The sequence below is a fragment of the Grampus griseus genome (genome assembly GCF_964374135.1).
Source record: "Grampus griseus genome assembly, chromosome: 16".
Taxonomy (NCBI): Eukaryota; Metazoa; Chordata; class Mammalia; order Artiodactyla; family Delphinidae; genus Grampus; species Grampus griseus.
The window spans coordinates 49,127,514-49,154,131 of NC_139010.1; the positions used below are offsets into that span (position 1 = coordinate 49,127,514).

Here is a 26,618-nt window from a genome sequence, read left to right on the forward strand (position 1 = left end):
TTTGTGTTGGCATTTCCCCTGTCCATTGTGTTTGTGAGGTACTGACCACACGGGCAATATGAATAGCTAGGAGGCCTGAGATGGTATGGAGCTGATTCATACATTTCCTCACTTCCTCTACTCTGCTGCCAGTGTAAACCTGAACCCATGCCATAGTACATAAACAGCAGAAATTGAATATTTGGTTAACTTATTCTTTAGAGCCCCTATGCAAAGCTCAAAGGTAGTGGTTCCCAAAAGTCAATCTATGGCAAGAAGAGAAAAAATAAGAATTATGAACTTTTTAATAGAGCAAAATGTATTCTATTTATAAATTGTTATGAGGTGATATCTTTACTACATATTTTTGGGTGGGTTATTCTTTGCATTAAATTCTTGTAGCTTTGTTTTACTTTTTAAATTCTTAACTGCAGAATAAAAAGATAGCAATATTATATTGGTTCCCAAAATAGTTAGAGGGATTTTACTAGTCCATGAAGTAAACACGCTTGGAACCACTGCTCTGGGGTGAGGTGCCTGATGTGGCTCAGAGCAGAGTCTCTGTCAGCCTGAGGAATGTTGCCCATAAAAGAGGGGTTCGGGAGAAGCAAAGGTCGGCTTTGAAAAACTATCAGTAATCTCAGGTAACACCGGACAACCTAAGTTTGGACTTGGTGAGTGGATGAGTAATTTTAAAAAATGGAATAAAATCTTGTGCAAAACTTACTTCCCAGAAACTTGCACAACCTCCCTTTTATACAAATATTAATCTAGATAGACCTAGAATCTGGGGTAAAACATTTTGTTTGTTTACCTGAAGCGAAATTTTCAGGTAGTAATCATAAAAGGTGTGGAGAAAAGTAGGAATGGGGGAAAAAGACTTAATCAAATGTGGAATACATACCTACCTCCAAATTGCAAGTACCTAGAAGGTAAATGTGGTTTGTATTGATTCTCTGTTTACATCTTCCCATTCTTACCGTATTCCCAAGGCATTGATTATAAGCATCTATATATGCCTGTTTACAAAAACAGGGAGAAATGTAAATAAATGAAGGAGAGACCATAACTTATGCTGATGTCAGTGGAAATGTTTGTTTACATATTTATAGATGGGGAACTAGTCCAGGCACTCTGAAAAAGATGAGACTGTAGTGTGGTGTCAATAGTGAAAAATACTACTGACCCCTAAGTAAATTTCTGTGATACAGGAAAGGGAGATATGAGAAATGAAAGTTGAATACAGATTTTTTTTAACAGTACAAAATGTTTTCTATTGGCCAAATTAAAAATGTAATGTGTCTATCTCTTTCTCTTTTTTTTTTAAGGTCCCTCTGGAGTTTGATGAAAAGGCAGTAAGACGTCGTTGATTCCTCTACATTTAACTCACCAAATTACAACTTGGTAAGAGATACTTGATTTTTAAAAGCCTTTTGAGTCCTCAGAAATAGAAAGCTATGGGAACTGTGTTTTATTCATCCTTGTATTTCCAGCATCTCCATTTACATCTCCATTGTACATGGTAGGTATCGAATAAATGTTTGCTCAAAGGATGTATGTACACGGGCGAACAAAAAACTAATTCAAACTTTTGAAAGCTTTAAATTCTCAGTGTTCAAGTGGTCTTTAAATGTCGTGGAATTTTTTTCTCTATGAAAATAACTTCCCTTGGTTTCTCTGTCTCTGAATTTTTCTTTTTCCTTCTGTGTCATCACACCTCACCATTCTAATTCCTTTCTTGAGCAACTTCATTGTCCAGGAAACAACTCTTCTGGTGTCCATAATCCTTGCGCTGACACTTACGTCATCACTCCTGGAAAGCTGAATTCTCTATCTCTAGCTCACGTTTTGTGGAGTCCAGGCAAAGGCACTAGGAATATTTGAATCAGTCTGAACTTCAGATAGGTAGTAAAGATGGTTTCATACCCAGAAAATTCACCCTCATCTCATAAAATGCCATTGTATAAAGAGTACCTTGAAAGGGGTATAAAATAGAACTAGATGAGTATGTATGTGTGAATGCCTATGCATGTGTATAAAGGGATATACAGATGTCTGCCTTTATTTCAAAAGATGGAGACCATGGTGACACAGTCTATGCTATTTCCACAGATTATAGCTAAACTGCGCTGAGCCTGCACAGACGTAAAGTCTAAATAATCCTTTAAATAACTTTTTCCCTCAGAGATGGTAAATACATTCTTGAAAGCTACAGGTGTGACAAAGGATAAAAAACACAATTTTTCTGGATGACCTAGCCAATTTATGTCTAATTATTTTATCTTTTAAAAATTCTTTCTTAGAAGAGTCAACTCCCCATGTGCAGATTTTTGTGGCACAGCCAGAAATCACAGACATATGGAATATATTTGTTACATTCTTAAGAAAAGTGTTGATAAGGATTATTTCTTAACTATATACCGCATATTACTGAAGATAAGTGATACTCAGAACTGGGATAATAATGATACATTCAGGGTGCCGATGATACCATTTAATCTATTTTTAGGTATATTTCCTTAAAAAGTATTGTACCTCTTTTGGTCACTCGTGTTTGAGGCTCTCAATCCTATATTATGTTATAGTACTTAAATTCATAAAGAGCTTTATCAACACATGGTTGATTTCCTGCAGAGATGGTACATTTTAAATTGGTTCTTATGTGTTATGTGCATCATCTTATCTTGCCTCTGTTCTACTCATCTCTCCAGTGTTCTATTATATTTAACGGTGATTTCATAAACCCGTTTCTTTGTTGTGCTTTAGGGAAAGGTTTGCTTGTATTTTGGGCTTCTGGCTACAGAGCTCTGTATCTGGTACACAGAGAGCTGCTGTAAAATTACTATCGGTGGCAATACCCTAGGTGTGAAGAAAGTGATGTGGTTTGGTCAATTCTCAGAGTAGCTTTTCTCTTTATTGGTATTTGTCTATTCTATTTTAATAAAACATTGGGTAGATGCGGGCAGAACGTGCCACGAATCAATTCTACGATCCATGTAGCAGCTTCAGCGGGCTCGAACTGCAAAGGACATAGCTTGCTGAAACTGTATATTCAATTGGTGATGTCTACATTGTATTCTTTTAGACCTATTCTGTCTTTTAAAGTCCTGAAAACACTGGAGCAGTCTACTTTGATGACTTATTCAGAACAAGCACACAATAAAGAATGAGATACTGTTTTCTCTATAGTACTGTGGCAGTAATAATGGACAAAACAACAGTCGTATTACATTTCCCTTTAAAGTTTTTAATTTAATAGAAAGTCGTTCTGTCCTTCAGCAAGTTTTAGTATATTCATTCATTAACTCTTCAAATATTTGTTGTGCTCCTGGTAGCTGCCGAGCACTCTATAAGGTGTGAGGGTACAAAAACCAGTTCCTACTTACAAGGTGATTTAACAGACTTGAATCCTTTTGTTTTCATCTAAATATAAATGTTGCATCACAATCTCTCAAAGGATCCAATTGCTTGGGCTCCAAGGATGTAGAGGGCCAAAAATGCTTTATATTTTGAGTCAAGAGAGAAGCTTAAAAAAAAAAAAAAAAAAAAAAATCATCTTTCCTACTCAGCTGAGTCTAATCACTGCTTCTCCCCCACTTAAGTTAATAGCTGCTTAATTTCCCACTAATTCAATCCTTCTTCATCCCTTCTCCCACTCCCTTTCCCTTCTTCTTGACAACCCAGAAGCATGGCCATTATTTCTTTCTGGTCCTCATTCATGTTGAACAGATCCAATAGCTTTTTGGTTGGGTTCTGAAATTATGGCAAAAAGACTGCAGCCATTTTGATCTTCAGGTCTAGAAACAACCTTCTTTCTACTTTTAATACTGTGAAAATAAAAGGGTCAATGCTTGTGCTCCTCAGACAATAGTGGAGGTTAAAAAAACAAGTGGTTTTTAAAGTCAGATTAATTGAGGTATAATTTACATACAGTAAAATTCACTCTTTTTTATGTGTACTGTTCTATAAATTTTGACAACGTACACAGCTGTGTAACTACCACTATAAAACAATATAGAGAACGTTCTCATCAGCCTCCCCCAAATTCCCTTGTGCCTCTTTTTTTGGTTAAACCCATTCACCTAATCACAGCCCCTGGCGTGAGTGTTTTGTCCCTACAGTTTTGCCTATTCCAGAAAGTCATACAAATAGAATAATACAGTATGTAGCCTATGAGTCTGGATTCTTTCACGTAGATAATGCTTCTGAGATTTACTCGTGTTTATTGCAAATATTATCAGTTTGTTCCATTTTATTACAGTGTAGTTTTGCATTTATGGATGTGCAACAGTTTTGACCATTACCAGGTAATTAATATTTGAGATATTTCTAGTTTTTGCCTATTTTTAATACAGCTGCTACAAACATTCACATATAGTTTTGATGTGGATATACGACTTCATTTCTCTTGAGTAAATTCCTAAGAGTGGGGTTGCTGGGTCATATGGTAAGTGTATATTTAACTTCGTAAGACACTGTGAAACTCTTTTCCTAAGGGGCCATGCCCTGCTGCACTCCCACGGTGATAGATGAGAATTCCAGTTGCTCCACATCCCCGCCAGCATTTGGGGATGAATTTTTGATCTGAGCCATTCTAGTAGGTGTGCCATGGTATCTCATTATCATTTTAATTTGCATTTCCCCAAGGACCAATGATGTTCAGCATATTTTTGTGTGCTTGCTTGCCATCCACATCTCTTCTTTTTTTTTGTGGGTGGTAAAATACATGTAACATGAAATTTATCATTAGTAGTCACTGGCAAACATTTATTTTCTGTCTCTATGAATGTGCTTTTTCTGGATATTTCACATAAATGGAATCATTCAAGATGAGGCCTTTGTGTCTGGTTTTTTTCACTTAGCATAACATTTTCAGGGTTCACCCATTCTGTAGCATGTACCAACTTCATTGCTTTTTATGGCTGAATGGTATTCCATCTTATGAGTATACCACATTATATTTATCCATTCATCAGTTGGCTTGTTTCTACCTTTGGCTATTGTGAATCATGCTGTTGTGAACATTTGTGTATACAGTTTTATGTGAACACGTTTTCAATTCTTTTGGGTTTATACCGAGTATTGGAATAGATTGATCATACTGTAATTCTATGTTTGTTTTATTGAGGAACTGCCAAACTGTTTTCCACAGTGGCTAAACCATTTTATATTCCCACCAGCAAGGTACGAGCATTCCAATTTCTCTATATCCTTACCAGCACTTATTTTTCGTTTTTTAAAAAAATTATAGCCATCTTAGTGGTTGTGAAATGGTATCTCATTTGGTTTTAGTTTGTGTTTCCTTAATGACTAATGATGTGGGCATCTTTTCATGTGCTTGTTGACCATTTGTATCTTCTTTGGAGAAATGTCTATTCAAGTCCTTTGCCCAGTTTTAAATTGAACGGTTTGGCTTTTTGCTATTGATTTATAAGAGTTCTTAATGTATTCTGAATAGTAGACCCATATCAGACAAGTGATTCACAAATATTTTCTCCTATTCTAGGGTTGTTTTTTCACTTCCTTGCTAATCCTTCTGTGCACACAAGGTTTGAATTTTGATGAAGTCCACATTACCTACTTTTTTTTCTTGTTACTTATGCTTTTGGTTTTATATTTAAGAAACCACTGCTGAATACAAGGTCATAAAGATTTACCACCTATGTTGTCTTCTAGGAGTTTTATGATTTTAGTTCACATATTTATGTTTTCAATCCATTTTAGGTGAATTTTTGCATGTGGTGTAAGGTAAGGGTCCAACTTCATTCTTTTGTATATGGATATCCTGTTGTTCCAGCACTATATGTTGAAGAGACTATTCCTTTTCCATTGAATGTTTTGGGGAACCTTGTCAGAAATCAACTCACCACAGGTATGGGTTTATTTCTGGGCTCTTGATTCTATTCCATGATCTATATGTCTATTCTTATGTCATTACCACACTGTTTTGATTATGGTAGCTTTGCAGTAAGTTTGGAAATCAGAAAATGTAACTCCTCCAACTTTATTCTTTTTCAAGATTGTTTTGGCTATTTGGTGTCCCTTGCAATTCCATGTGAATTTTTGGATTAGCTTTTCCATTTCTGCAAAGGCCATTGGGATTTTGATAGACACTGTAATAAATCTGTAGGTCACTTTGGATAATATTGTCATCATAAAAATATTAAGTCTTGCGATCTATGAACATGAGATAACATTTATTTATTTAAGTCTTCTTTAATTTCTTTCAGCAATGTTTTGTGGTTTCATTGTAGAACTCTTACACCTCCATGGTTAAATTCACACCTATCCTTTGTGAAGTGCTCTTTCAAATCTTTTGCCCAGTTTTAAATGATTGGGCCATTTGTTTTCTTATTACTGATTTGTGAATGTTCTTTATATATTCTGGATACCAGTCTTTTATCAGATATATGTTTTTCCAAGTCTATGGCTTGTCTTTTCATTTTCTTAACACTGCCTTTCAAAAACATTTTTAAAATTTTGATCAAGCCCTATTTATCAATTTATTTATTTATTTATTATTATTATTTTTTTGTGGTATGTGGGCCTCTCACTGTTGCGGCCTCTCCCGTTGCGGAGCACAGGCTCCGGACGTGCAGGCTCAGAGGCCATGGCTCACGGGCCTAGCCACTCCGCGGCATGTGGGATCTTCCAGGACCGGGGCACGAACCCGTGTCCCCTGCACCGGCAGGCAGACTCTCAACCACTGCGCCACCAGGGAAGCCCTATCAATTTATTCTTTTATGGTTTGTGCTTTTTGCATGCTATCTAAGAAATGTTTGCCAAACCAAAGATTGTAAAGATTTTCTCCTATGCTTTCATCTAGAAGTTTTATAGTTTAAGGTATTATATTTAGGTCTATGATCCATTTTTAGTTAATTTTTGTATACAGTGTGAAACTTGGACTTTTGAATGTAAAAGTAACATATTCAGTTTCTATTGTGCTGCTCACTCATTGCGTCATGTTAGGCAAACCAGTCAATTTGAACCTTAGTTTCCTCATTTAAACAAAGATGCTTCCTGATCTGTCAGAATTGTTGTGAGGATCAAATGAAAACAAGTATAAAAGTACTTTCTAAAATCAGAGTATAAACGTTAATTATTATTTCTAACTGACAGCAGCCAACAGAATGATGGTAGAAGAATGTGTCATAATGGGAGGAAAGCCAGATCTCAATTACCATCAGTAGAGTGAGGGTTTAAAAACACTAGATTTTAAATAGACCTGTGTTTGAATTACATATTTGCCACGTCCTAGTGGAAGAACCTGACACAAGGCACTGAGCTCTCAACTCCCCAACTTTCTGACCTATGCAATGGGGAAGAAGTATAAACCTTCACAGGGTAGAGATGAAGCGAGTTACATACAGAGCCTAGTGAGCTACACAGAGTAGGGGATTAATAAATGGCATTTTTGAGAGAGAGAGAGAGAGAGAGAATGATTATGCATATACACTGTCTAATAAAATGATGATGTAGATTGTCATGGTTTATATGAATGCTATAACAGATGATGGCAAGATCAAGATGAAAAACAAGAATGTATCTTGCACTCTCCTGCCTCTGGGAAAGTGTACACAATGTTAGAACATCATTCCAACATCATTCCCTTTGCCCCTCTGACTTAATCTTGTAGGATTTAGCTCAAATAACATGTTCGTTTAGGAAGCTATTTATTACCACTTTCTCCTCAAATCCGCTCTGTGTGCACACAGTCCATTGTGTATCCCTTTCTTAAAACAAACTGTACCATATCATGATTACCTGCTTATTGGTCAGCCTTATCGATTATATGGGAAGGTCCTTGAATGAAGGGAGCTGTCTTTGAGTCTTTAGAATCCAGTATAATGTCTGGCACATAGTAGGAACTCAATAAATGTATGCTAAATGAAAAGATGAATATATATTATTAATTTCTAATGTTGGTATAAATAGCGTTTGTTAACTGAACTTTTTAGTTCAGCTTGTTAGTTTTAGAGCATAATACTGATGTCTACTCTAAACAGACCAAGTGGACTTCCCTTTATGGGAAAGGGCCTATTTCTTTTAGGTTGTCCACACCCATATAATAACATCCATCACCCAGTTTTCAGTAGTAATACTGGGCACAGATGAATATATTTTGCACTTGTACAGGAAAAATGACACAGACTCCTTTTTAAAGTTTTCTGTAAAGTAATACTGTTCAAAATAGCTTTTTTGAAAAAGTGTGATGCTGACTACGTGGCAGGGTAAATTCCTGTCATGAGTACTTGAAAAAAAATGATTTAATTAAATTCATATGTGTTAAAGCGTTGACTAGCTCATATAATATGGAATTTTATGAAAAGGGGAAATATCTGCCCATAAACTTCAATTAAACTGTGACTGAACATCCCTAATTCAATGATCAGGATTTCTCAGCTGATGATCTCATGCATATGTAGTTACCTCAGAATAAAGTGAAGCAACTGGCTAGTTCTGTGCCAGTGAGAAAGAGGTGAGAATTCTCAAAGGAATGCTCAGGACTGACACCTGTTAGATTTCCTGCTCTTGGTAGATTGGGTCATGCCATAGTCCATAGATCCCAAAGGGCCTGTTTTGGCTCTCCATATTACCATAAACTTACAGCACATAGGCAAGAATGCTCTTGTGGCCATAATTTCATGCCAGGAAATTTTGACCCATGTCATAAATTGTGTTAAATTACCATACAAGATAGTTTCGGAATGAATGGCAAGAAGCTGAAAATCTATAAGCTGAAAAAAACTGACAAGAGTTCCTTGTCCTTGTGTCTACAGGGATACACCACTTTTATCTCATCTTGTCTGATGTTAACAGTCCCTATGGTATGACTTAGTGTCACAGCCCCTGGCATTGAGTCAGTCCTTCTGAAATATCCTTGTCCAGAACTATTTGTGTATGTGAAACAAAGAGAAAAGACAGAGACTCTGAAAAGAGAAGAGAGTAAGAAAAAATAAAAAAGTAGGACAGCATGTGGGCATGAAGAGAGGTACCAGAAAGGAGAGCAAGAGACACACAGAGCTCATCTACTAAGAAATAACCATGGAATCACTCCTCTCCTCCTCCTCTTGCTACCCCTGTTTAATAATATTAATTGAGAACTTGCTTCGTGCTAGTTTTGTAGTAACTTGCTTTGTGCTAGTTTTTCTACTGTGTTCTCTCCTTTTATTCTGACCACAACCCTATGAGGGAGGTTCAGTTGTACCATTTACAGATGGGGCCCTGAGGCTTAGAGTTACAGTCTAGCTTGCTCAAAGGCACAGGGAGAGCTGAGGTTTGACTGTCTGTCTGACTCCAGAGTCCAAGATCATAATCACACCACGTTATCAAAAATCCAGGAATTACAAGACACAAATATGGGAGAAAAGTCTTAGTGGCAGAATGACCAAAAGAGCATGATTTTATCCTAGAAATAAATTACAAAACAAAACATCTAATGTATTTAACTGATAAACACAACTGATTATTGTCTTTCAAAGCACTTATCCTAGAAGGCCTTATGGTTAAAACTGTAGTGATGCACTGGCGAATGTCTTTTAGGGGTAGCAGCTTTTAGAATCAGCTTACTAGACACGTTAAAACAGATTAAATACAAAGAGCTATATTTCTTTAGTTCTATAAAAACATTTAAGAAAATTGTCAAGATGGGTCATCCATTTATTAAAAAGATTTAAGTCCAAATGACTTTGGTTGTTTCTAAAACATTAAATTCAAGCTCAGCTTTCAAAGACATGATTCAACTGATTACGTGCTGAGGAATATGTGTCTGGCTCTGAAAGAGATGCCTGACCTTGTTAAAATAAGGGTGTGGCTCATTAGGGTGACTGACTGTGTTGAAGGGGGCAGTCATTTGGATTCATAATTTTGGTATATTCATACAATCAGTCAGTCCCTGCTTTTCAGTTGCAACCTGCCTAAGAGAAGAAAATGAGGATAAAATAGAAAATACATAAGAAAGAAAAGGAAAAAATGGAAATATCAATTACCACCTGATCTTCCAATGCTGAAATCAGACACTACCGGCCAGAAATTAATCTCATGAGGGAATAATGTAAGTATGTGGGTGACCTCAGGCTTTTCTGTGTACACATCCCCCTCCAGACACCAAACACAAACCTCTAAAGAAAATTCTGGCCTTAAGCTGTTGCACATTTCCTCTTTCTCTTTTATTCCTTCTGACTCCTGGGCAGTACTATGTCAACCAAGGTAATCAACTGGGGAAGACCTGAGGAAGCCAAAATGGGGAATTTGCATTGAAAAGGATTTATTTATCTAAGGGGGGAAAAAAAGAGATAGAGTCAAAAGTGAGGAATGTGAATGGGAGGCTGAAGAGAGGAAAGAAAAAAAGAGATAAGCCTGCATGGCTAATTATCAGGGAAAACTCTGTGGAAAACTAGAGTTGAGGGTGCAAAAAGATTTGAGGGAGCTTCTAGAAGTGGGATATACAAGGAATGAGAAGAGAAACTTCAAAAAGTACTGCTAAGGATGATGAATTTTGGATATTCTTTAAAGTTCTATAAAAGATACTGGTAAAGATGAGAATTACTTTACGTTCCTTTTGGTTGTTGAATTTTGTCTCTTAGACTACAACACAAGACTGGGCTAATGAGGGGTTCTTGATTTGTTTGGGTTATAGAGTATAACATTTACAGCAGGTGTCCTTAATGCTGGATTCATGGGAGGACTTTTAGGTTGCTTATATTGATAAATTTTCATAATTAGATGCAATTTTGTGTTTATGTGTACATGTATATTTTGAAAGGATGAGCATCTTCATATTCATAGCTTTGATCAGATTCTTAAAGAGTTCATCATCCTTCTCCTTAAAGAATATAAAAGGACTGCCATTGAGGAGAGAGAAAGTACAGTCTCAGGGCAAAAGACCAAGTGAAAAGAACGTAACTATAGAAGATAACTAATTTCTAACTTTACAGCAGAAGCTTAATAGTCTAATCCAAATCCATTTATTTTTGCCAAAGATACCAAGGTATTCATTTACCACCTGACTCTCCTCCCCCCATCAAACTCCTCTCTTGATCTCCTTGGTATTTGAAATAGATTCAGTGATTTTTTAAAAATAAGGTAATCCATGAATGTGCTAAGTGAGAGAAAAAGCCACTGAAATTTTCAGGAACTACAGAAAGATGGGGGAAAATCAGCATTAAACTCGCAAGCAAATCATACATTTATTATAGTTTGGGAAAGGCATCATGATAGACTTGAAACAAAGGAAGGCATAGCGAATAATAATGGTGAGAGTATTAGGGTTATCAAACTGATTAAGTGTCCCCTGTCAATATACATGGAAAGGTGTTATCAGTTATTACTCTTCTGCTGAATGGATTACTATATCATACTTGTTACAGAAATCTTAATTCAATGCATCACAGCCTAGGCATCAAGTTATATTAACTGGATAAACATTTAAATAATGGAAGGCAAATATCTGCAAAAGGGAGGAACTGAGAATCATGAAAAAAATGCCATTGCTTTGTTATGTTTGTTTGAACCACCTACTCAAGTGTTTTATTCAAACCCCAAATGGGAGGCACAGAGCAGCTCCCAAGTCTTTAAAACACGCCTTCTTTCTTGATCTGCCTCTTTCCTTAAAAGCAGCACCCACAAAAAAGCAGCGTTATCCTACTCAAGGCAAAAAATTTGACTTAGTGTCTTAGGAGAAGGCTTTCAGCAAAGATTAGTCTCTAGGATTCCATGGGCAGAGTATTAGACATGTCCTAGGCATTCGTTAAATGCTTATGGAATAAACGACTAACCAAATGAATAAATGAACAACCATGTTTCACCCCCCTGCTGCCACTGTGGATATATGACATTAGAGGCAGCAGAAGGCACAAAGAGCATCATCAGGGAAACAGAAAACTGCCCCCCCCACAAAGCACTCCCTTACCTCTTTCAGAGAGCAGCCGGTTCCTAAAGTGGCTGCTCTGAAAGCTTCAAAGGGCTGGTGCTCTCCCCAGAGGTTTTATGAGAGGAGTGGGAGATACTGCCTCATAAAGGAATCTACCAAAGAATTCTGGGGGAAAGAAGGGTGTGCTACGCAGAAATAAGGCTCCCCCCACCAAGATGTCTATATCCTAACCCCTAGAACTTGTAAGTGTTAAATCTCAAGAAGGAGTTAAGGATACAGCTGGAATTAATGTTGCCAGTCACTGGACCCTGAGATGAGGAGAGTGTCCTAGATTATGCAGGTGGGTCCCATGTAATCACAAGGGTCCTTTAAGGAAGACTGAGGCAGGAGAAAAGGTCAGAGTGACGCAATATGAGAAGAACTTGACCTGCTGTTGCTGACTTTAAAGATGGAGGAAGGGGTCTCAAGCCAAAGATTGGGGGCAGCTTCTAGAAGATGTAAATGGCCAGAAAATGGATTCTCTCTTAGAGCCTAGAGAAAGAAACACAGCCCTGCCGACACTTTGATTTTAGCTGAGACCCTCATTGAGGGTCTCACTGAGACCTATCTTGAACCTCTGACCTCCAGAACTGTACGATAATAAATTTGTGTTGTTTTAAGCTTCCAAACTTGCAGTAATTTGTTACAGCAGCCATTCAAAACAGAGGGTCAGTGAAGAGGAGGGAAGGACCTGAGAGGCAGGTAGACTAGTTTTGTCATTACTAGCCATGGGACCTTAGGGAATTTATTTCATGTTCTTGAGGCTTTGTTTTTTCTCATCGCTGTAGTGGGTTAAAAATAGCAACCTCATAAGGCTACTTTTGATGTTAAATGAGATCACATCTTTGAATCGCCCAGCTCCAGGCCTGTTGCACTACGCAATGTGGGTGTTCACCATTGTGATCTCTCTTCCTTTTTTTCTTCCCTACCCTCCACGGTCACTGAGTGCCAGGATGCAGGGTAGGCGATACAAAAGAAGAGAAAAATAAAATGCATGGAGATGGGGAGTCCAGCCTGAGAGGCCTGGGATAGGGAATCCATACCACCCACTGCTTCCTGAGGCAGGGACCCCAGTCCTGTAGTCTATCTAGGATTTTATAAAATGAGGGTTTGAAGGGCTGTATCACTTGTTTGTCAGTGAGAAAGAAGGGAAGGAAGCGGGTGGAGAGGGAAGAACAGGAGAAGGTATGGGTGAAGCAGGACAGAGGAAGGAGGAAAAGGAATGAAGGGTGAGACCCAGGCTGGAAGAAATAAAGGGCAGGATTCTCCTGCAAGGGGAATCAGAGATGAGGGAAACTTCAAAATCAGTTGGCTGTTCTTTCTTTTTTGTCCCTCTTTCTACACCATTCTTCTCTTCAGTTTAAGCACTATATTAGACCATATTTATACACAAACATTCATGAATTCATTTCAGGTAGAGCTTGTGTCCTGGGATGGCAACGGAAAAGGGTGAATTGACATTTATGTTAAATTTCAAGGGTTAAGATGAACCTTTTAAAAACATTGGAGAAGCGTTCTCTTAGGAATAATAACTGAACACTAACTAGCTAAATGTTATTAAGTCTCTGGACCTGTCACTAATTAGCCTTTCTCCTAAGGTGATATGGGAGATCTCTCTCTCTCACTCTCTCTATTGAACAATGTAGGTAAGATCTCTGCTATAATGACGTTATGTTCTGTAGAATGTTGGTCAAGGTACTATGAATAGTGGAAAATACAAACCTCTAAATTTGAATGACATCTTATTCCCTTTCAGGCTTTGCAGCCAATGTAGATTTCATGACTTTAAATGTACTGGGATAATTTCAAGGGAGAACATCCAAATTGTAATAAAAATCATTGTTAGAGTTTGGATGTACTTTGTGTTCAAAGATTTTTTTTATTAAATTTTGTGATATTGCACAACTTTGACTAAGTCATTTTGTGGGCAAGTCAAATCTATTTCTACTAACACATTAAATTTTAGGAAATAAGTAGATTTTAACCCATCTTTTCAGTTTATTAAATTATTTTGAGGAAGTCACAAGAAGAAACTCAGAAACTATCATTTCTTCTAAAAGAATGTATATAAATTGCGAAGTGACTTGCTGTGTAATATATCTACCTTCAAATTATATCAACAAGATTATTTCTTTGTATTCTTTTTCAGGCCAACTTAAGATTAAGTTAAATATCACTTAAAGACATTAGCTATTGAGATTTTAAAAATTGTTTTAAAAGGAAAAAGTAAAGTCTTTTAAAGTGACCATGATGTGTTTAAGTAAATATTTTCCCAGAAGGTTCAGTGTATAATTTAACTTGAGAAGATATGGGTAAACACATAGACCTGCTGCAATATTTTAGGAAGTAATTTACCATTTCCTCTGATTTTGGAAAGTCCTTTAAAATAAACAAAATCTGCTGCAATTTCTCACAACCACTTTTTCTAAAGGCTTCACAGCTTTGGTAATCAATAGTGCTGGTAAGTCAGGTAATCAATGTGCTCAGAAATCTTAGGAAAAAATAGACAAGTCACCGCTTCTTTTCTCCTTCTGTCCTTTGCTCCATTGTCCCCAGATGACTTCACAACTGAGTTTACAGATCAAAAGACTTTTTCTATGAATACTCACAAACTTCTGCTGGAGTATGCAGAGATTTTCAAAAAAGTCAACATTTACTTAGTGTAAAGAGATTTTAAGTTTGAACTAGGAGAGCGATCAGCAGGTTTATCTAACCCTTAAAAAACAGCTCAACTAGCTGTTGCAGGTATTCATCTTTCTCCCCCAAACAGCTCTACTGGCAGCAGTCAAAACCAAAGTGGGAACTTAATAAAAATGAAAATTGTGGTAGCAAAATACACTTACAAGGTTAATTCGACATATTGCAAAAATTTGGGAGGTTATAGTGGTTTCTATATAACCACAGTACTGATTTAGAAAAACCCCAGAGAAACAGCTGCATTTTGATATATAACCTGCCTTGCCTGCATAGGAAACCCCAGATCTTCAGGGTATATAAGTCTTGAGATGCTAGAATTTGAACATAACATCGGGGAAAATTATATGTATCTCTTATTGAGAAATAACGGGATAATAAAACCTGCATGTAAACTTCTTTATTAGGCAAACACATATTTGCTCCCAAGATCATGTTAATTTCTTTTATTAGCGAGTGTCAAAGGATGAGAAAAAGTAAAGTCAGGTCTGATTGAGAAAACTGCACATACCACTGGATTCTCTGATTACCTGTGAATGTCTCCATTTCTGGCATTTGGTAGCAACTGGCTGAGGCAAACCAGGCAAAATATTTTCCAGCTGCTGGAAGATTAACTCCTGCACATCTTCAGTGCTGTGTTCCAAGTATGTAACTCCAAACGAGACAGTGGTGTGAATCACAAGGGAAGGCCCGATTTCCGATGACTCTAGTGTAAGAGGAACATAAAGATACACCTTAAAGTGGGTAACATGTTAGTGTCTCTCAGCATTTCAATCCGGATTTAAGAGTTGATCACAATAATCAGACAATAAATGAAGGGAAAACAGATTCTCATCTTTGAAGCATAAAATTAGGCTACTTCTGAAATTCAGAATCAGGCTTCACTGATGTGGAGGACAGATTCAAGATGCGTTTTAGAGAACACACTTTCAGGTCTTGTTAAAGAACCTGAAGGAAGGTAAAATGACCTAATATGTACTGCCTTGGGTATAATTAAATTTATTGGTATGTTTATCTCTCTCAACCACTAAATCATAAGCTTATCAGGGCAGGAATCATTTCTTTTTTTTTTTTATGTTAGGGGTAGGAGTTTATTAATTAATTAATTTATTTTTGTTGTGTTGGGTCTTCATTTCTGTGCGAGGGCTTTCTGTAGTTGTGGCAAGCGGGGGCCACTCTTCATCGCGGTGCGCTGGCCTCTCACTATCGCGGCCTCTCTTGTTGCGGAGCACAGGCTCCAGATGCGCAGGCTCAGTAGTTGTGGCTCACGGGCCTAGTTGCTCCGCGGCATGTGGGATCCTCCCAGACTAGGGCTCGAACCCATGTTCCCTGCATTAGCAGGCAGATTCTCAACCACTGCGCCACCAGGGAAGCCCAGGAACCATTTCTTATACATAGCCTATATTCGCTTTAAATTCTGAGAACGAAGTAGATGTTCATCTTCTTAATTTTATGTTAAATGGATTGCAAAAATATCTTGTTGAAATTATATAAATGCCAGAATAAAATACCTAAAAAAACACCTTTCTCAAAACAAGCTTGACCTCATAATGTTCTTCATCTTTTAAGCAGCATTAAAAAAAAAAGTCTGCTTCATTCATAACATGGAGATACTTTCCTTTTTTGTTTGCCATTGAATTTTTTTGGCTATATTTTCACAATGAAAAATAACAAGTGCTTCATATCTTTCACTCTTTAGTAGAATATAGAAAATTGAATAAAGTTTGACATTGAAAGCAAAGTGACTGAGGCATTAGAGAATACAACCTTGGAAGGAATGTTAACCAAGATTTCCTGTTATTATTTTTTGTTTAAATCATGCAGAAGAGAAAAGTTGAGGGAAAACAAAATAGATATGAAACGCATGAAATTATAATATGAAAGTTGGTGCTCCCCCCTGCTGAAAGAAGAAAATACTAAAATCTATAAGCTACTGACAGGGGTTGGGAAGACTGATTCTGAAAATTCTTTAAATTGGGATTATGAAGTTCTTTTCGGGGTTGTTATAAAAGGCAACAATCTCTTTGAGATAGGTTTGTACATCTTTACACAGAAAAAGTAATTTTACACAGAACAAGCCACTTACTTGCTCTGTGTCCACTCAACCTCTTTACTTTGTGTGTATGTATGTAGAATGAGAATAAGTTAGCATCTACCACACGGTTCTGTGGTCTGGATTAAACGACATAATGTGTGTGAAGTGCTTAGCACAGTTTCTGGCACAGAGGAGGTGCTTAAAAAATGTAAGCTATGAGAATAAAAGCAATATATCAGATATACCCAAGGGAAAAGTTCTCCTGGTGTTGTCCAAATGATAGGTGTGAGTTAATTTTTTGTTAAAGTACTTCATTTTCCTGTTGCGCTCTGGCTTATGAATTTTACAGCAAAATACTGTAAAAGAATTTGGGTCTCTCTTCTGAGAGAAAATGCTGTGAGCACTTTAAAGTGGCGTGTTCTCAAACATTTTAATATATATGAAGTGGGAGATCTGACTTCAGAATCTGTGCTGTAAATGCAATGGTAAGAAGATTGTCCAGTTTTCACCTCACAGTAGCTGGAACAACTTGAAAGGGCAAAGAGAGGACCCTCTCTTTGAACCTTCAGTGTTTAACTTGCCAGTGTCTCCTTTACTGGTACCACACGGGAGTGCAAAATCTCGAATCTTTCACTGAATACCACCACTGTGAGAAACCTACTGCATGCTGCCTCAGGGAGTGTTATCTATGTTGTCAGTTAATACATTCAGGGAGGCTTGTTCACGAAAGGGGTGGCAAAAAGGTCACCCCTCTTCCATGAGGTTTCCAACCTTCCCAGAGACAGAGAAAGCTACTGGGTCAGCATTCGGAAGCAGGAGAGTTGGGGTTCTGAGTTGACTTATCTATGGCAGTCTTCAAAGGGAAACAAACTCAGCTGTGTGCGTGAGGTTGCGCTGACCCAGCCATTTGTTCTAGCGGGGAGCTCCTATAATTGCTAAGGGTAGTGATGGTGCGTTGCCAGGTTTCTCCCATTTACATTAGCCATCCACTCCAAGGAGAGCAATAAAAAAGGAAATTTAAGACCAAAAATGAAACAGTTCTTGCATAACAATGAGAGAACAACCTGGCTACTTGTTTTTATTGGAATCAGACAAAAATTTTTGAGAATTTCAATTAAAATTTGAACAGCTGCAACCTAAGACAATGAGTTTTAAGGGAAAGACCCTCAACCCCAAAATTAAAGGGTATTTTCAGAAGCTAAAGTGCAAAAATACAAATAGCCAACTGGAGTTTAAACGTGACCAAGGCTTGGAACTAGAGCACTATATAAAAAGCCACAAATATGTTAATAGGATTCAGAGCGTAAACTCAGTGTAATCATTATTCCTTGGTTCCTGAGAACGTAATGATGTTATCTTTCTTTTTCTTTTCTTCATTCAGTTTAACAAGCATAGCACTTTGCTTTTGGCATTTTAAATGTAAAGTTCATAGTAAGTTGACAACTATTTCTGTATGTTGGGAGATCAATGGCTTCAGTCAGAAGATAAGTTATTTGAACCTTTGCATCCTTAATAGCCCAGTGGTCTTGGACAACTTAATCTCTTAGGCTCCACTGTCTTCCATCAATTAGAGGGGTGTAATACTACTTACCTTATAAGGCTGTCACGGGATTAAATGGGTTTGGAGATTAAATGGGTTTGGATACATAAAAGCCTTCTTCAAATATAAAGTGCTATACAAACATAAGGCACCCCTAGATAATATTTTTGTTTTGACCTCTGTGCTGTGGTAAGAACAGCTTTAGAAAGGGATGACAGAGTTGACTTCTCTGAAAGTATTAAGACTGATTCTTATATTAACACCCCAGGAAGAGTGGCAGACTACTCCTGGGTAGAGGCACAGCAGCTTTTTTTATTATGGTAAAATATATATAATATAAAATGTACCTTTTAAACCTATTTTAAGCGTACAGTTCTCTGGCATTAAGTACATTCACATTGTTCTGCAACCATCACCACCATCCATCACTAGAACTTTTAAAATCTTCCCAAATTGAAACTCTATAGGCATTAGAAAGTAATCCCTCACTCCCCACTTGCCCCAGCTCCTGTCAACCACCATTCTATTTCTGTCCCTATTAATTTGACCACTCTAGGTACCTCATATAAGTGGAATCATACAATATTTGTCCTTTTGTAATGGGCTTATTTCACTTCTCTCCAAGGTTCATCCATGTTGTAACAGGGGTCAGAGTTTCCTTCTTTTTTAAGGCCACATAATATTGCATTGTGTGTATATACCACATTTTGTCAATGCATTCACCTTTTGGATATTGTGAGTAATGCTGCTATGAACATGGGTGTACCATTATCTGTTCAAGTCTCTGCTTTCACTTCTTTCGGGTATATACTCAGAAGTGAGATTGCTGGATCATACAGTAATTCTATGTTTAAATTGTTGATCAATCACCATATCATTTCCCGCAGCAGTTGCATCATTTTTTCATTCCTACCAGCAATGTATAAAGGTGCTAATTTCTCCACACCCTTGCCAACACTTGGTATTTTATTTTTTTAAATAGCTATCCTAATGGGTATGAAATGGGCACTGCATTCTTTTTTTTTAGTCTACAGTTTTGGGTGGGGGTCAAGAAGTCAACTCAATTTGATTGCAGGTAATTCTTTCATATCTCGATGCTTATATTGTTTTCTTTTTGCCTTTGGTGTTCTGCAGTTTTACTTGAATATTTTGAGGTTTTAAGTTTCTTTTTGCTTACTTTCTTTAACTTCATTGTGTTTTCTGAACCTGAAGACTCATTTTTGTCATTAATTTTGGAAATTGTTCAGCCATTAGTTCTCTCCATTCTCCCTGTCTGGTAGATACAGTACTCTACTTAGAAATATGATAGATATTCTCATTCTATCTTCATGTGTCTTGATCTTTTTATAATGTTTTCCCTCTCTATGCTAGATTCCATGTAATTTCTTCTGATTTATCTTTCGGTTCACCATTCTCCCTATATATGTGTTTATTCTGATGTTTAATTTGTCCTTTTAATTTCAAATTTATTTTGTTTTTCATTTTAAAAAATTCTGTTTTTCAAATCTGCGTGATCAGTTTTGATAGCTTCTTTCTCCCTAGTCACATTGTCAGTACTCTCTTTTAATTCTTTAAACACAACCAATATACTATATTATCTTTAGTTATTTAAAAATCTGCAATCTTTAGGAGTTTGAGTGTTTTTGTAGACCTAGAAATACACACCAATCTATTAACATTCTTCTATTAATATTAATAGATATATATTAATAAGTACATTTTTTCATATTAATAGGTGCAATCAATCGTTGTTGCTCATGATGGTGTGTTTCCTTGTGTCTTACGTGGTTTTTTTTTTTTTCTATTGTAAGCCATGTTCCTATGGTGAGCCTAAAGTTCCTAGGAACTTTGTCTCAGAAATTCTTTGAGGCCTGAGTTTAAAGGTTATTCCTTTGGAGAGTTACTTTCATTTCTGCCAGATACCTTGGAGGTGATACTGCATATGACTACTTTAACTGGATTTTTAGAACATAATAGAAGAATGAATTCTGGCACCAAATCTGCCTGAAGGTGGATATGTGGTTTGGCATTTCAGGGGAGACATTTTATTTCTTTTTTGTTTTTTTCCACACCACTTAAAGATAGGCAAGCATCCCCACTGTCTCCCTCTGCCAGATAGGATATAGCAGATACAGATAAGTTCTTTAAAGCCAAAGAAGTGTACGTGTCCATGTGAATAAAGTTTTAAATCTAAAAGAAACAGGCTAATTTTTCTTGGAAAAAAAAGTTACCAAAATTAACTCAATATAAAAGAAATCAGTATAAACTAAAATACATAAAAGAAATTGAAAACACAGTCAATAAATATTTAAAACAAAAAAAGACTCCAGGTCTTAAGTGTTTTACTTGTGATTTGTTTAAAATTGTCAAGCTAGTATAATGTTGATTACAGACACACACATCACATTTACACATATAAACACACACCAAACTATAGATCATTCTTCTATTAATGTTAATAGGTATGTTCTTTCATATTAATAGGTACAATGAAAAGAAACATGCTAATCTCAACATGTATTTAAAAGGCATCCATTAACAATTAATATCAATTCATGGAAAAAAGATACAACATGAAAAAAAGTGACTTTCTCAAAATGAGACAGAATATCTTCCTTAAGCGGTTGGTCTATATCATACTTTACTATGAAATAATATAGATTTTTCACAGTAAAATCAGCATAAACCAAAGATGCTTAGTAATACCAATGATATTTAACATTGCTCTGGTTAATGTACTAAGATAAAAAATAAAATTTATAATTAATAGAAAGAAGGAAAATCATGATTTAAAATAATAATAAGCCAACATAAAATCCATCAAATTAATTTTAAAAATTTGATATTAAGTTGATTTCCCTATATACCAACAATAACTAGTAAGAAAAAAAGTAATTCTTAATTCACTCTACAAGTTTTTTGGAATTTAAAAATCGATTCTAGGGCTTCCCTGGTGGCACAGTGGTTGAGAGTCCGCCTGCTGATGCAGGGGACGCGGGTTCATGCCCCGGTCCGGGAAGATCCCACATGCCGTGGAGCAGCTGGGCCTGTGAGCCATGGCCACTGAGCCTGCGCGTCCGGAGGCTGTGCTCCGCAACGGGAGAGGCCACAACAGTGAGAGGTCCGCATACCGAAAAAAAAAAAAAAAAAAAAAAAAATTGATTCTAAAGGAAAAATAAGGCAATGAGAATATTAAAAATTAAAAAAAAAAAGATCAGTGAATGGAGACTTATTTTGCCATATATTTAAATGCATTATAAAGACACGGCAGTCAAATCAGCCTAGTACTGGCTGACAGTAATAGTCAATGAATCAGAATACATCTCTCTGGAAAAAAGTCCTAAAAATATAGTAAGTATTTAGTATAGGACAACAAACTTAACAAAGCAATGGAGGAAGAATGCATTTTTACACTGTCTTAGAAAACTGGATATGTGGACAGTTTTAAACAAGAATATTCCCTTCCCACTTCTGACCCAAATTTGTCACCATTTCTGCCTACCTTTTTCCAAAATTATATGAGGAATCTACACTCTACACTCATATAGCAAGCTCAAACTTACTGAGACATCCTTATTTACATGCAAATACTTCAGAGACATTTTCCATCTGTTAAACTTTGTTTTTAGCCATATCTATCAAGGGGCAGAAGTTGGGTTCCCCTGAAACCAGCTCTAGATTCCATTTCTGACAGGGAAGTAGAGGATTAAAGAAACTTAAGGAGTGGCAGACACTATAGCTGCAGACCAAGAGGATCAAAAAATGCGTAAAAATGTTTCTTTAATTACTGATTCAATCAAATGAGCATGTGGGTGTTTAGTGCAGTTTGGTACCAAGAGAAACTTGGTTAGGGCCTTTCAGAAGCTTACATCTTAGTGGGGGAAATGGCACCTAGGCAAAACAGTTAGAGAGCCATTATCTCTAACTGGTATGGTCTTGACAGTGCGTGCAAATTAAGTTCAGGAAACAGATTCCTGGGAAGAGAGAAAAGGGACCAGGCGTTGAGAGCCACACAGTTTGAAAGGGTGGGTGGTCAGCTCTCCTTCCTCCTGGCAGTGGTATTGGTGGTAAGTTTCCCTCTCCCTCCCAATGTGGAACTGGCTTAACTAGACTTGCCCTCTAGCCAGGAGAGCTCTTATTGTAATTTAACTCCTTCATATGGCTCCGGAGCCCAGCAGCAAATGTAATGGAGAGTAAGTCAGTCGCATTAGTAAGTCCAGCAAAAAAAAGTCACTCACTCTTGATGATGAAAGCATAGCAGAGGGAAAGGGAAGGAAAAAGAGTGGGGAGGGGAAAAGGAGATAGAGATGGAGAGATACGTGCTCCTGTTGTCTCTCTTTCCCCTTCCAACCCAAACAAGCATCTAACAGTCTGCCATTTGGCATTCTACCTCCCTGGCAGCGTGTCTGCTGTTCTGTGTGTCTGCTGCTGCTGGCCCTGAATCAGGAACTAGGCCTCACTATTCAGAGGGACCACCTGCAGGTTTTATTTGCTTTTTAATAACCATCTCAAACCTATTTCTTGTATATAAGTTACAGAAGCCAAAATTCACTTACAAGAGCCCTACTCATGTCCTGAGCAACTTCATTACCTCCAACTTTATCTGCAGGAGGGACTTCTCCATCACTGAGTTGGAAATACTAGCTTAAAAAAAAACTAATATACTTATTAGTTTCTTCTCTTCTTTTGGTCCTTGACTTGTTTATTCTAGGCCTGTGGCTACTAATATATCTAGGGATGTATGCATTTGCCATTTTAAATAGAGGCTAAGAAGGAAAGTTTTAAAACTGATACACATGTATGTTTGTAATCCTTGTTATCCCAGGCTACATATGTTTGGATTTCTTATGTTTAAAAAGACACACAGACATCCTCTAAACAATTCTGTATAAGGTAACCATTCTGATAGGCATTTAGTTAAATATAAACAAGTGTGTAAAACCCCACACGATGAATTGAAAATAAAATGAGAATTCCCCAAAAGTTCATACTTCCAGTTTCAGATGTTTCCCTATAGCTCCAGTATAAACAAATGTATACAAATTCAGGAAATAATCTTCCAGCAAACAATGGAAAACTGTTCACAGAAGAGTATGTTTGCCTTCTCCAGCCAGCTGAGAAAGTAAATAACATTCACCAGTAATCCAAACTACTTGAATAATAAACATGTTGCCTATTTCCTCAATACCTACGAGGACTGAATGCCTGAGGCTTTGGGTTGGGGTCAGGAGGGTGGGAACAGGGGCTGGGATGAGCTACTGGGGATAATTCTACTGATTAGAGGGGCATGGCTCTTCTGTGGCAACAGTAGCTAAATTTTTGTTTTATAAGATCAACCCTCCCCCACTTTCAGCCCAGATAAAGGTGACGGAAGTTAAACTGATCAATTAATCCATTCCTAAGTGATTAATTTAGCAATGGGTACATAACTCAAGGCAGGCCAGTCAAGTCAGTGAGATTCAATTCCTGGACTAGTGTTGAGCTTTTGGGGAAACAGGTGGTTTTTTTGTAAGACTTGGCACTGAAATGCTTGCTACTATGAATGAACCCAATCCAGCAGAAGATAGAGTCAAGAAATAGACGGAAACTAAGTCTTCATGATGTTGACGGAATTAATCCAGACATGTCTGGAGCTTTACTCCTGGATTTTTCAGGAACAATACCAATAAATTCCACCCCCTCCTATTTTGGGGGGGAGGGGATAAGCGAACCAAATTGGGTTTTATGTCATTTGTAACCTAAACTAAGTTAAATGTGTGAAGATCTAGTACTAAGTCTAACACGTGTATGCTTGTTCCTACAAATGTGTTTCCTTTCTTTCTTCTTTTCTCCTCCTGTCTGCCCTTAATCTTACTTTATATCTCCAATATATAAAGATTAGATTTTAGCAGTTTCTTTAGAAAACTTGACCAATAATTATGAAAAAAAAAAAACCCAAAGCAAAAAAACAACCTTCTTCTGGGCCTCAGTTTCTTCATATGTGAAGTAAGGGGTTATGAAAGTTTATTATCTTCAGATCCCTTTCAGCTTTAATTTTCTGTGACTATAAAATGGAGGTCCAGGTAGTGGTGACAATTTGAGAAGTAAAGCTCATCCTTTCTCTAACCACTCCGTGCTGTCACTAGGGCAGAAATTCCTGGTCCTCAAAGAAGAGACTAAAACTAAGAATCCATAGGACCAATGTGATGAAGATACTTCTCTTCATCTGAGCTTTCTAAGCCTTGAGTTTGCCCTAGATTTTAGGGCTTTAATTTCCATCCCATTTTTGAGTTTAAATCCAGTGAGCTATTTTGTAGTATGGTAAGAAAACACACTACATTGTTTAAGAATTCCTTGGTCTGGATTCAGCTCTGCTACTACCTAGAACAGTTCTTGACATACCACAGATACTCAATTCACACACTGAAACAGATAAAAATTCACAAATGTTACAGCTCTGTGGAAAATCATGTGTAACTAACAGTAGTTAAATTAACATATCCAGGATTGAGAATATTTTTCTTTTTAAAGATATATTAAGTTGGAATCAAGTTTATTCTGAAAATAACATTACTTTTGCTTACGTGTATTTTGATATATGTGATCTTGAGTGTGAGAACGCTAGGCCTCTTGAGATTCCTGATAACTTGAGCTATCCTCATGAAGTGTGTCATGCGTATGAATAGCATTTGTCATGTGAGTGATGGTAGAAGAACTGGATTTCCAAGGTTCTTTCATTCCCAGGATTCTCAATGTTGGGCTGGTGGTAGAGGAAGGCACTGAGAATTTGGCTCACCCAAATCTGGGAAGGGGGTGAGCGGAACATGTAAAATTTCAAATAACACATTTGGTGTTATTATCTCATCTTTAGAAATGAATTTTAAAAGCCACTGTTAATTTAAATATACAAATGACAGAAAGTATAGGTTAAAGAAGAATATGAGAAAGAATCTAGTTTCCAGGTATCAGTCAACCTCGTTGTGTCCTAGGGTAGGTGCTGGGGCAAGAGAGAAGTCTCCATGGGGAGCTTTTATTAGTCTCTCCAGCATAGAGATTTTTACTTTGATCAAAAAAGTATGATTCAGAGATAAACAAAGCTCAGGCTGAAGTCATCGTTTTATTTAATTTCTCTAAGCTTTAGTTTCTCCACTTATAAAAACAGGGATAATAATATTTACCTCAGAGAGTTGTTGTAAAGATAAAATGTAAAAAACAAACAAACAAACATAAAAGCACTTAGCACAGTGCCTGTCTTAATAAAGATTATGGGTATGGAGTTTAAAAAGGTTGAACAACATTGTTCTGGTTTTTCTTTTCATTCTTTGTTATTTTTCAAACTCCTGACATAAGCTGTTCTAAATTCAGGCTATAAAAAAGTTCTCTTTGCTTCCTACGTACAAATATATTGTAATAGAGGAGAAATACATTTTCTTATTTGTAATTTGAGACATAATTAGCACACATACAAGCAAATATGTATACACTGATATAGCAAGAGGGAAGAGGAGGGTGACTCAAGGCTGTGGGGCAGACTCATGTTTTCCCCCCAAACCCAGATACACATTTTGGAAATCAGAGCTCAAGACTCACAAGTATTTCTACATTATGGAGGGTCTTAGATAACATTTTCCCCCATGAGACTTCTTGATTATTCCAATCACATTTAACTACTAAATTGGAAATTCCAGTTTTGTTTTTTTTTGTTCAAATAATTCTGACCTTTTCAGAGAAAGCAATTTCTTAAAGACTTCCATTATGGAAAACCAAGGAGGCAAGATTTCCAGATTCCATGGCAAAGAAAAATCCTTGCAGATCAACAGAATCCCTGTGGCAGAGTGTCTCAGGAGGTTCTGTGTCAGGGAAGATTTCCACTTGGTCAAGAATTCATGTTTGCATCCATCCCTCTCCATCATTCCTTAGGCTCTTGCCTTTATTTGGAGGAAGCAGATCTGGTTTTGTGAGACAGATCTCTCCAGAGGAGTACCTTTAGGCAAGCTATACAAGCATCACTCAGAGATATTGTGGGTTTGGTTCCAGACCACCACAATAAAGTGAAGATCATAGTAAAGTGAGTCACATAAATTTTTTGTTTTCCCAGTGCATATAAAAGTTATGTTTACTCTATACCATGGTATTAAGTGCACAATAGCATTATGTCTAAAAATATGTACATATCTCAATTTAAAAAAATACCATATTACTAAAAAAATGTTAACCATCATCTAAGTCTTTAGCAAGTTGTAATTTTTTTGCTGGTGGAGGGCTTGGCCTCAATGCTGAAGGCTGCTGGCTGATCAGGGTGATGGCTGAAGGCTGGGGTGGCTGCGGCAGTTTCTTAAAATAAGACAACAGTGAAGTTTGCCACATCAATTGACTCTTCTTTTCATGAACGATTTTCTCTGCAGCATGCACTGCTGTTTGATAACATTTTACCCACAGTAGAACGTCTTTCCAAATTGAAGTTAATACTCTCAAACCCT

The 26,618-nt window shown here is 37.0% G+C and overlaps 1 protein-coding gene across 1 annotated transcript in view; it reads right to left on the reverse strand.

Annotated features, from left to right (window-relative positions):
• Positions 1-26,618, reverse strand: part of RNLS (renalase, FAD dependent amine oxidase) — a 270,444-nt gene that overhangs the window by 11,884 nt on the left and 231,942 nt on the right. Inside the window, exon 6 of the mRNA XM_082674316.1 lies at positions 15,115-15,290. Coding sequence (XP_082530442.1) covers positions 15,115-15,290 — 176 coding nt within the window. The remainder of the gene's footprint in view (positions 1-15,114; positions 15,291-26,618) is intronic.